The 11,816-nt window shown below is 31.9% G+C and overlaps 2 protein-coding genes across 3 annotated transcripts; both read right to left on the reverse strand.

Annotated features, from left to right (window-relative positions):
- Positions 1–207: 207 nt before the first annotated feature.
- On the reverse strand, positions 208–2,178 carry LOC145326554 (uncharacterized). The gene is made up of 4 exons (XM_080169925.1): positions 2,035–2,178; positions 1,365–1,661; positions 624–1,083; positions 208–515 (listed from the first exon to the last, which is right to left on the reverse strand). The coding sequence occupies exons 1-4, from the start codon at positions 2,176–2,178 to the stop codon at positions 208–210; spliced, it is 1,209 nt and encodes a 402-aa protein (XP_080026051.1).
- A 19-nt stretch (positions 2,179–2,197) lies between these two features.
- LOC145325325 (uncharacterized) lies at positions 2,198–11,214 on the reverse strand. 2 transcript variants are annotated; one of them, XM_080168281.1, is made up of 15 exons: positions 11,097–11,214; positions 10,875–10,954; positions 10,745–10,794; positions 10,553–10,648; positions 9,941–10,057; positions 9,495–9,588; positions 8,890–8,937; positions 5,245–5,362; positions 4,874–4,969; positions 4,397–4,536; positions 4,038–4,112; positions 3,656–3,716; positions 3,206–3,266; positions 2,914–2,950; positions 2,198–2,505 (listed from the first exon to the last, which is right to left on the reverse strand). In XM_080168281.1, the coding sequence occupies exons 1-15, from the start codon at positions 11,167–11,169 to the stop codon at positions 2,278–2,280; spliced, it is 1,374 nt and encodes a 457-aa protein (XP_080024407.1). In that variant the 5' UTR covers positions 11,170–11,214; the 3' UTR covers positions 2,198–2,277. The 2 variants fall into 2 exon arrangements, with proteins under 2 accessions (XP_080024407.1, XP_080024406.1); XM_080168280.1 differs by having other exon boundaries at positions 8,824–8,937.
- Between the last annotated feature and the right edge of the window lie 602 nt (positions 11,215–11,816).

The following is an 11,816-nucleotide window of genomic DNA, read 5'->3' on the forward strand; positions in this document are numbered from 1 at the left end:
TACTTCTATACTGGTCCTCATGAAAATCTATAAGAAAACAAATAAGTCACAAATCGAACAAATCATAGTGTTTTCATACTAAAAGGGGGAGGGAAAGTTTTGACGCAGTTTTTTTTTAGTGAATTTACCTTAGTTAAAGAAAAGTAAAACCTATTGTAAACATAGATCTATACTAAAAATATTGTTCTATTCTAATGAGATTTATAACTATTTTTTCTTTGCCTGAAAAGCATTAGAATGCTCTGTGTTGACATGCTGAATAAACTGTTGTTTTGTCATCAAAACTAATTCACAATCCGTGCATTTCTTTGGGAAATTTGTGTGATAATTCAATCTGTGCTTAATCAAAGTATTGGGCAGAGAAAATCTTTTTTCACATACTTCACATGAATAAGCTTTCTTGTGTACTTTGGTCATGTGAAGTCTGTACAGTCCAAAGGTTGCAAAGGCCAGGTCACATTTTTTACACCAGATTGGCTGTCCATCTCGTATGTCTATCATTTTAAATCCAGAACCTTAAAAAGATTTCAACCAAATTAATAATTCTACCAAACCTCTAAAAAAAGTTTATGCAGAGTCAATGATTTTTCTTTGTTATTTATATTTTATTATTATTTACAAACCTTCTTCAATATCAGCTTGTGTAGGCTTTATTTTCTTGGCTAGTTCATGACTTTCCATATGTCTTTCTAATGCAGAATTAAACTTAAATGTACAATTACATTTGGGACACTCAATGCAATCTTTATGTTCATTGTCTAACTTTCTTTTCTTTTTTGGTGGTTTATTAAAATTGGAGGATTTGTTGGTGGCTGATTGGTGCTCTTTTTCATGATTAGCAAAACATTTCAAAGATTTATATTTTTTTCCACAAAATTTGCATTCAAATTTTTTGTAATTCTTTTCTTTCTCTAAAATTGTTGCTAGTTTGGGGTCACAGCTATGCAAATGTGTGATCAGCTCGTCCTTGTTTTCAAATTCTTCATCGCAATTGTCACAAATTGTAATATGGTCTTCATTGGCACTCAAAATGTCAACAAGTTGGACTGGGTTACAGTGTGTCAAGTGCTCAACAAGATTTGCCTTTTACATAGGATAAAGAATTATGCAAAAATTTCTGAATATTTCCCTCTCATTGATATTTTAAAGCTATCTTTAAACTGATATGCAGGTAAAAAAATTAAATCATTGATGGTTGTCTGCAAATAGGAAAATAATAGAATGACATCAAGTTCAATAAATGGCTTATATGGAACTATTTATTAATTATAAATATTTAATATAAAAAAATTTCAATTCATGTGGTTAAACCGCACTACTTAATTAAAATACACCTACAGAAAAGAATTCTTTATCCTCCTAACCTTATTATCAAAAACTTCAAAACAGTTTTCACACATATTAACAAGAAGATGCTTATTTTGATTTTCATTTATCTCATTATTTGTACTAACATTGTTGTTAGTTATTTCTTCAGTTTCATTTATATTGGCTTCTACATTGTTTTTATTATCAAATGGTGCTGAATTGAGATCATTAAAGTTGATAAGATTACAGTCTTCTGAAAGACACAAAATTCCTTCTTTTAATATTGCAAGTTCTTCAATGTCTGTTTCTGATATGATTATAGTTTGTAAATTTTTGGTTTGTACTATATTTTTCTGAGAATAAAAAAAAAACAATAATGTTAATTTTATGATAATGAAAGAAAAAAAATTACTACAGGAATTTGACGTTTATTTTTAATAAACTAGTGGAGGCGTTTCTAGTATCTAGGGACTTGCATGAAAATATGCTTTATCAAAGAATGAAATCTATCCAACTAATGTACTAAATATCAAAATGTGTGTTAAATAATTCTAAAAGAGAGTGACGGTAAGAAAGGCAGACAAACATCGAGAAGTCTATCGTTTTAGAGATCTGTAAGAACTTATTTATAACGAGAAACAATTTTCTATGATTGGAGGAAAAGATAAACAATGCGTCCTTCCAAGAATACACATATTATTTTTTTAATTAATATAATTTGTCTACCTCATATTCCATTGTCCAAAACTTAATGGTAACTCCAAGCTTTTTCAATCTTGTTTTGTCTTTATTTTCATCCAAACCATTTTCTAGATTATGACCCTCATCATTACATTTCCCCCCTTCCCCATATTCCCCCATTTCTGCCATTTTAAGACATTTTTTTCACCTGAAATCATTGAACATAAATATATTAAATTGTTTCAGTTATATAAGGATGTTTCAAAAATTAAATAAATCTTCTAAAACTCAGGTTTCTCTAACTTTAGTTTGAACAATGACAACATTACTATCATTATTAGTTTCACAAATCTCCTCAACCACTTCAACAAAAACTGTTTCCTCAACTATTTTATTGGCTTTATCAGTGTTAATATTGAGTACATTATTATCTATAATTTCTTGTGATTTATTTTTGTCTTTATTTTTATTGATTTCCTCTTTGTTTAGATCTTTCATGCTTACTTGATGGGCATTCTAAAAAAAACTATATTAATCAGAATCTTAAAAGTTAACAACAGAGAAATGCTACTATATGAGTGATCATGTCTCTTCTTCTGACGGAAAGACTGCTATCTATTAGGTTCTAACTCCTTTACAAAAGCACTATCAACTTCTTTCATATCTTTATTTGAACTTCATATCTTTTTCTGTTGCTATTTCTTCCATAATTTATCTCTCTTTCTCTTCTCTCTCTAATTTTCCTATCTATGTATGCCCTACAGCTTATCATTTCAAAAAACCTTTCTACTATTGGACGTAACACTCCCTTTTTTAATGGCATACCTATTAATTTTTTATGAAATTTTGCTCAATGAAAGTAAGTATTTTTGGAACAATTTAAATAGATTATTTATTTTGTATCTATAAAATACTAAATCATACCTTTGTATGTTTATTTAAATTATCAGGTCGGGCACATCTATAAAACAAATCAAGTCTTGTAATATTAAAGTTTTTATATTAGTTTACAGGGATCGAGAAAAAATGGGTTTATGCCCCATAGAAACATTATATCAATGTACAGTACAATCATTTCACTGGAAAAGGGTACTAGTTTAGAACTGGCCGTAAAGGGGAAATTGTCTGAAAGATAATTTAGCAAGACTTTCTTTATTAGAAGACATTAATTTCTAAATAATTGTAAATGATTGAATATTTAAGAATTGAAAAGTACCTAAAAATACAGAAGGGACATTGATGTGGTTTTTCTCCAGTGTGGGTTGCAGTATGGTGTTCTAAAATTTAAATAATTATAACTTTTGTTATCAAACTAATCTCTTTTAATCTTAGTTATATTTCAATAGATTAATGTATTCTAGTATTCGTTTGTATGTCAATATTTTTGGCAGCCCGAATGTTTGTAAGAGCCTTATTAGTATTTTGGGCCAATAAATTAATTTTTTTATTAACTATGAAGCTACTCTGAAACGAATGATGTGTTGTTCTTTGGGTCAACGTATATTAAATATACAAAGATACTTATAATTATTTGTCCTTTAAACATAATCTACTGTGCTATTTTTCTGCACTTAAAACACATATAATTATTGGTCCTTGTTTGATATAATTTGTGTATATGATATCTGATTAAATTGCTAAAATCATGAAAGAAAAAAATACTTGCCTAATTTTTGTTTAGTAAGAAAAGCTTTATCACATTGGAGGCACTTAAAGTTAAATTCTCCCTAAAATTGCACAGAAATTTTAATTCTGAAGACGGGGGAACATTTTTCACATGAGAATTAATTAAAGGCCCTTTGGCAAATTGCATGTAATTACTTTATTCTCCCTCATTAATAGAAATTTTTTGCAGGGTGGACAAAAAGTTTTCAAATTTTGCAGAATAAAAACCTGAATATCATTTAAACAATTACGTAGAATAAACCACTATCATGAGAAAATCATGATATGAATTTAAAAGCTACTCTGTAATTCAATATTATTAATATTTGGTAATAAATAAGTTCTACAAGTTTATTTTTCTTTTTTTATAATTAAATAAGTACCTTATGCTTTTTTCTACAATTTATGAAATCTGATTTATATTTAAATGTTTTTCCACATTCTTGACAACAAAACATCTAAAAATTACATTTTTTATATTTAACTTATAATTCCCTAAACCAATATCAAGTTGAACTATCAATTAATTTTATTTCAACATGTTTTTGAAAGAAAGTAAAGAATTCAAGGCAATAATCTTAAAGTTAATTCTCATTGCATATTAAATGGAACTTTTAAAGGAATTTTATTGCACGGTTCCAACATGCCTCATCAACTTGTAGAGGTTTCAGTTACGGGAATTGACATTCAGACCAACCCTAAACAATGTAGATAAGCTTCGTTTTTAAAAATCTTAACCTACCTTTTCTCCTGTGTGCATAGGTATGTGATGTCTCAAATGTGTGATAGCATTGGTAACAAAATTACAGTTTTCATATTCACATTTATATTTTCTTCTCTTAGTTACAGGATCTCTTTCTATCCTGCTTCCATTTCCATCAACTAGTAAGTTATAAGCAATTAAGGAATTGATAGTTTTAGTAGCAAAGCTACTCTATAGTTCACTTTGTTTGTCCGTCCGTCAGTAAGTCTGTAAAGGAAATTTTTCGACTGCTATTTAAGATAGACGATTAAAATTTTCAGTGAAGAATCTCAAATTCAAAATAAGGAAATATTCATCAGTTTTACTATATACATTGCATTGGTGGGGAGACATATAGGGCGGCGGGGGAGGGGGGGGGGGGGGGGGTGGATTCAACTAAGTTGAAAAAATATAGACCCCTGTAAGCTGTAGCGATATAAAGATATATTTTGTACTAATTTTCAAATTCCTTTATACCTGGATTATTAAGTTGTAATGTACGCTTTATATGATCTGGTGGATTTTCTACATCTATTCCATGCTTTTTATTCATATGTTCTCGCATAGTTTTCGCTGAAAATTAAAAAAGATATAATTAAATTGTTATACTAAAGCGTTAAGTGTTTTGTTCTGACAATAACTTTTTGTCCTAAATAAGACCAAATATGATCATTATAAGCAATTTTAGTAAAATGATTTTTTTAAATTCTCAAAATATCATCCAAAAAAAACACAGATTCTAACATATATAGTAAATACAGAAAACCCATAAGGAAATGAAGCTTTACAATACACTTAATTTACAGGTGTTAATATTATTAATACAATTTCTATATATAAAATTTTACCTAAAAATATCTTAAAACTGGCATTACAATTCTCTACAGGACAAGAATAATGTTTTCCATTTTCTACTTTGGTTGTTTTTATTTCAAAGTTGTCATTTGTATTCTTTCTTTTCTTTTTCTAAAATTAAGAATATAAGAAATTTTATCAAATAATTTCAATTTATGTAGTTAGTGGTTGAAATTAGATGGCTTTGGAGGCTTATTTTTACTATGGGCTATTTATCTTAATGGGGTGGTGTTCATCATCATTGCCTTTTAGTTCTCGGCAGAACGTAGGCCATGCACAATGGTTCTCCAATCTTCCTTTTTTTGGGCACGTTTTGAGGCATTGCTGAAAGATGGAATTTTCTTTTCTTTCAGTTCACTTAAGAGTTCCCTCCTCCAGGTTGTTTTTGGTCTACCTGGTTTCCTCTTTCCTACGTGGGGGTTCCAAGTCAAGGCTTGATTGGTTATATCATCATGCCCTTTCCTTAGAGTGTGCCCCAGCCATCTCCATTTTCTCTGTTTTATTGTCAGTTTAATGTCTGACATATCACTGCGCTCTAGAAGCTCAGCATTTGTGATCTTATTTGGCCAAAAGATCTTGTGGATTCTCCTTAGACATTTATTGACATATGTCTGTAGCTTGGAGACCACTGCTGTGTTTAGGAACCAAGTTTCAGCCCCATACAGCAAAACAGAGAGAACATTTGACTTGAACAGTCTTAACTTGGTCTTTATGGAGATGTTGTTGGAATTCCAAATTTTGTTCAGGCTGGCAAAGGCTGTCCTAGATTTGTTAATTCTAGCTTTAACATCTGTTAAAGTGCCTCCAGCTTCATCAATTTTACTTCCAAGATACTCAAAACACTCTACATCCTCAAGAATTTGGTCTCCTATAGTAATTGGTTCTTGGGAATTTGCATTTAATCTGAGTATTTTGGTTTTAGGAACATTTATTTCTAGTCCAATTTTCTTGGAGGTTTCAGCTATCCTGTTAGTCCTTCTTTGCATTTGACTTCTATTGCTTGTTAACAAAGCGATATCATCAGCAAAGTCCAGATCTCCTAAATATTTGGGATTGCCAAATAGCTCCCAGCGAATGCCATCATTACTTTCACAGTTCTTCATGATCCAGTCAATGGCAAGGAGGAAAAGGAAGGGAGAAAGAAGGCATCCTTGTCTGACGCCTGTTACAATCTCAAAAAAGGTTGATAGTTTACCTTTATACATTACATTTCCACCTCCTTTATGATAGATAGCTTTAAGGATATTGATTATCTTTTCTGGAATGCCATAGTGTCGGCAGATTTTCCAGAGAGATCTTCTGTCTAAAGAATCAAATGCTTTTTTATAGTCAATGAAGTTTACAAAAAGCTCAGAGTTCCATTCCTTGGATTGCTCTATGATGATTCTTAGAGAGGTTATCTGATCAATAGTAGAACGGTTTGGTCTAAATCCAGCCTGATTAGGTCTTAGCTTTTCATTAACCTTCTTCTTTATTCTATTAAGAAGAATCTTACTAAGGATACGGCCAGGTACTGAAAGGAGCATTATCCCTCTGTAGTTTCCATAACTCATCATTCCATATCTTTGTGATCAGAGGTAGGAATGCCTCAGCAGATGTATCTAGGTCTGCTTTTATGACCTCAGCTGGGATGTTATCAGGTCCAGCGGCCTTGTTATTTTTCAAACTTTTAATGGCCTCCTTGATTTCCAATAGATTTGGCGCTCGACAGTCAATGTCAAGTGCATCTGAGGGTGGAATCTCAGTTTCTTCCTCTGGAACTGGAAGATTCAGCAGTTCAGTGAAGTGCTCTGCCCATATATTTAGAATATCTTCATCAGTTTTAAGGAGTGAACCATCCTTGTCCCAGATGTGTGATCCTGATTTGTGTACTTAACCTGCAATGCTCTTAGTAATCTCATAGACATCTTTCATTCTATTTTGATTAGCAGCATTTTCTGCTTGCATAGCAAGGTTTTCCAAGTGTTCTTTTTTGTCAATTCTGACACTTCTTTGGATTTCCCTGCTGAGCATCTTATACAGGTCTTTATCTTCTGGAGAGTTTCTGGAGAGTGTCTTTTGTCTTACCTCTCTTCTTTGATCCATGAGATCAATGGATCTTTGAGTGATCCACGGCTTTTGGTTAGCCTTTTTGAAACCTAATTTTTCTTGGCTAGTATCATTATAAACTTTTTTGATACCTTGCCAAATATCTTCAACTCCATCATCCTCTTGAAGAGTCAACAACTCAAATCTGTTCTTTAGAGTGAGCTTAAACTCTTGTAGCTTTTCAGAGTTTTGAAGGGTTGTTAAATTATACTTTTTCCTGGGGTTAGGCTTTGTGTCCTGCTTTTTAAATCTAAGCCGAACTTTAGAAGATAGAAGATAATGGTCTGAATTAACATCAGGTCCTCTTTCAACCCTGACATCAAGGAGAGAACCTTTAAAACGTCTAGATATACAGATGTGATCTATCTGATTAAAGGTTCTTTGATCTGGTGATCTCCAGGTGGCAGTATGAATCTTCTTGTGTTTAAAGATGGTTCCACCAATGACAAGTTTGTTTTCAGTACAAAAACTTACAAGTCTATCACCATTGTCATTTTCCTTGCCATTACTTAAGCCTAGGCCATATCTGCCCATGACTTCTTCTAAATTCTCATTATTACTCCCCACTTGAGCATTGAAATCTCCTAGGAGCATGGTCAGGTCCTTTTCTTTATGACCATTCTTAAACACAGAGTCAAGCTGGTCATAAAATTCGTTTTTGACCTCTGTATCTGCTTGTTCTGTAGGAGCATATGCTACTATTATTCTCAGATTGATGTTTTTATCTGAGGATTTAAAGTAAGCCTCCATGATTCTTGGACCATGGGGTTGCCAACTGATCATGGCCTGCTCTGCTTGCTTGGTCAGCATAAGAGCCACCCCTTGGTTATGTCCTAGGTCCTCATTCATATGGCCTGAGTAAAGTATTTTCAAGCCAGAATGATGTTTAAACTCTCCATTATTTGTCCACCTTGATTCGGTGATAGCCAGGATATCAACCTTGGCTTTAAGCATTTCTCGGCAAATGTTTTCTGTCTGGCCTGACTGAAACATTGTCCGAACATTCCAGGTGCAAATTTTTGCTGGTCTGCGGGAATTCAGAATCATCCGCCTGACTGGTCCTTTAGCGGTTTCCCAGCCAAACATCATATTGTTGTTTCCAACCTCTACTTCGTTCCCGAGCCCAAAGTTTAATTGGTCTTTACTTTGTGCAGATTGAACGTGAGCAGGTTTTTTCTAGGGAAGGATTGTTAGCCCCACCCAAACCCCCTGAACTGAGGGAAGTGACCAGAATTCAGTCTGGCATCTACCCTAGGACCTTTCCAGCACAGTAGGACTCTTCTGGTGTAGCTCCTAGGGTCATTGATGCACGGTGCAGGATGGACGGCGTGCACGTACCTGGTCTCCCATCCCACTCCCCAAACTAGTTAAGACCCATGAGAAGCTACATTGTAAAGAAGAAGCATATCAGCTGTTGGCACGATCCTTCAGTGAAGACAGACAGACTGTGACATCCTGTTACTATATTACATAGATTTATATACCTTATTATTATCTAATTCTATAGATTGTTGTGCCAAGTAATCTACATCATAATTACTTTCTTCTACCTCTTTAACAAAAGCATTTTCACCTGCCACCATTTCTATTTCTTCTTCCTAAATAGGATTTTTCAAATGAAGACAAAAAACACTCTATAAAGCTTATAGGTAACGATTGTCCATACTGTAATTTTAATTTCTTAACAATGAACCCACGATATTTGATTAAACATACTAAAGTTATATGAAATAATCTTATTCATTTGCCGCCAAATTTATGGCTCATGACTAAGTTTTCGCCTATGACCAGTGACGTTCAAGTGGGAGGGGGTGGGGGGTAAAGGGGCAATTACCCTTTCCCCCCAATAAAAAAAAGCTTGGACGTCCTTGCCTCTATCATGCAAAGATTACTACGAGACCCCCAAAATTTTAATTTTAAATTTTTTACATCCCCCCCCCCCACATAAAAAAAAACTTGGACGTCCTTGCCAAAACAATTTAAATATTTTGAGTCTTTGACTTTATTTATATCAAATCAATTTTTCACTCGCCCAAGTATAAAACAAGATTAATAGGAACAATTACAAACACTCATTTTTGTACGTTCCATTAAGAATTAATGTTTTTAAACTTTGCTGATCTTGTAAAGTAATTGTTCATGTTATATTTCTCACCTTTATCATTTGAGTTTCGTCTTTCTTTTCATCAAATAAAGACAAGCAGTTAACACACAGTTTAGCATTGTTTGTTGATATTCTGCTACAATTTCTATATACCAATAAAATATTAATATGACAACATTCATAAAAAGAAAGTTCTGAAATCTAATGGTAGAAGAAACGAGCACGAACACTTGAGTATCAAAATATAATATGTAGAATATTAATTTAAAAGTAAAAACAAAATTATATGTATATATAAACTTGTTAGGACTTGATTATAGAAATGCTTCGCTTATTATATTGTACCCTGTTGTCCTATGAAACATTGTTCCAAAAATCTGATGAATGTGATAATTATGTCATACAAAAATTTGTTAAATGGACGCACGAACTTTTTGGTAATGATTATCTTGAATCATATTTTAAAGTTAGAAATCGACTGTAAAACAATTTTGTACCTTGCTCTATAAACTATTTCTTTGTGAAATTGTTCAATCAAAATTGTATCAATTGAAAAATTTCTAGCTTCTGATTCTGAATAACCAGGGCACCAAAAGTAGGTTTCTTTCAATAACCTGTAACAATAAAACAAAAAAGAATATATAACTTCTACAGAAAAATTTACACATGTAGACCAACTTAATCTATGTGTACAAGGATTTTATATCATTTTAAGACTAAAATAGCGTGATATGGTTGATATAGATATCTGAGCAACTTTATTTTTTGTAAAGGGTTGTTACACGAATTGCATTTAAACTTTAATTTAGTGAACTGCATAATTTTTTCTGTTCAATAGTTTAAACTACATCTATAGTATATATATTGGAAAGAATTTAAATTTCTTACCACGTAGTTTCTAAAATATCAAGACTTGAAATCATGGATAAATAAAACCTGTATGACTATTCTGTTTTCATAAACAAGACATGATGACTATGTTGGTGGTGCCGAATTAATTGCTATTTATTGTAATACAAAATTATATACAATGTTAGATGTTATTCTTGTAACTTCAAATCGAACTCTTTAAATGCACTTCATGCAACTATACCTTTTATTATTGTCACCTGTTTTCAATATTCTTAACAATTGAAGAAATTTTTGCTGAACAAAATTTTGTGCTGTGATTATTCAATGTCTTTTTGTTGTCGTATGTGAACATTCTAAAAAATAAGAAAATATAATTTACAACAGTTTTGGTAATTTTTAAATTTATTGTAACAATACTACAAAAAAAATTTCTTTGTTTATTATATTACCTTACAGCAACAGAGTTTTCTTTGACTTGTACTATAATATATACGGAGTTCTAAAAAGAGGTTTAGTTTTAAAAAAGATTTTAAAGATTAGAGTAAAACCAACAAGTAAATAAACTATTTTATTATTCACCTGAAATTCCATGTCTAAAACACTTGGAACAATTTTCAGGAAAGTTTCTTGACTTTGCCTCGTGCTAAAATGTTCTGTAACTACAATTAAACAAGCTAAAGTGTTAAGTATTAAAATTAAACATGTCATTTTAGCTTCATAAAATTAGAAATCTATGTGTAATAAACTTTTGAAAACTTTCACATATACTTTTGATGCATTATCCCTTCTCCCTGCATTTACCTTGCAATTCATAGTTCAATGATATTAGGTCTTTTATATCTGTTAGTATTTTGCTGTTTTTCTCCATTTTCATTATAAATTATCAACTAGTTTCATCTTAAAAGAACAGAAGTTAAAAGAAAATGAAATACAAAAGATGGTGTTTTTAATAAACTAAGTATAATATTGAAATGATACCCAAGACATTTGTTAGGTTCACAAACATTAGCGTGCCAGGAGGTGTAAAGCCATTAGAGGATGAAAAAAGGTAAGTCAGACCTCCGGCCCAATTTAAATCTTAATGGGGGTAAAATCAAACCCCAAGCGCACCCCACTGGCTCTACCTAATAGATATATCATATTTATTAAATAATTCAATTATAATATAGCGGTTTTTAAGTTTATTCATTCGTTAAGAAACGACTGAAACTAAACGTTTAAATCTTCATTTAATAAATGATTCCATTACATAGGTCCCAGAATTGTTAAGTTTTACAGTAAAGACTTCGGACATTTAAAGGCTCTTTCTAACCACTTCCTTAAAATTTGGAGCCTCTAGATGCTAGTGCCGAGCAGCTGCAAGATTTCTTTTATATATTATATTTAACATCCACTGCGGCCCTGCAGCGTAGTGTAGTGTATCTTTTGTAAACAACTTTAGTCAATGCGATATTTTGCCCAAATCCCGACAAAATTTATCCTTTTAGTAGGTGTTAAAAACATCATATCTTTGGTCTTATT

This window comes from Acartia tonsa, chromosome 8 (assembly GCF_053477335.1).
Source record: "Acartia tonsa isolate MP-2025a chromosome 8, ASM5347733v1, whole genome shotgun sequence".
NCBI lineage: Eukaryota > Metazoa > Arthropoda > Copepoda > Calanoida > Acartiidae > Acartia > Acartia tonsa.

Bases quoted from the DNA above. Each gene is read 5' to 3' on its own strand.
- LOC145326554 (XM_080169925.1), bottom strand. From the start codon at position 2,178: ATGGCAGAAATGGGGGAATATGGGGAAGGGGGGAAATGTAATGATGAG. The intron at 1,662-2,034 runs GTAGACAAATTA...TTTTATTCTCAG, and splicing joins TTTGGACAATGGAATATGAG to AAAAATATAGTACAAACCAA. The intron at 1,084-1,364 runs GTTAGGAGGATA...CCTATGTAAAAG, and splicing joins TTGAAGTTTTTGATAATAAG to GCAAATCTTGTTGAGCACTT.
- LOC145325325 (XM_080168280.1), bottom strand. From the start codon at position 11,169: ATGAAAATGGAGAAAAACAGCAAAATACTAACAGATATAAAAGACCTA. The intron at 10,955-11,096 runs GTAAATGCAGGG...GTTTAATTGTAG, and splicing joins ATTGAACTATGAATTGCAAG to TTACAGAACATTTTAGCACG. The intron at 9,589-9,940 runs GTACAAAATTGT...ATTGGTATATAG, and splicing joins GAAATAGTTTATAGAGCAAG to AAATTGTAGCAGAATATCAA.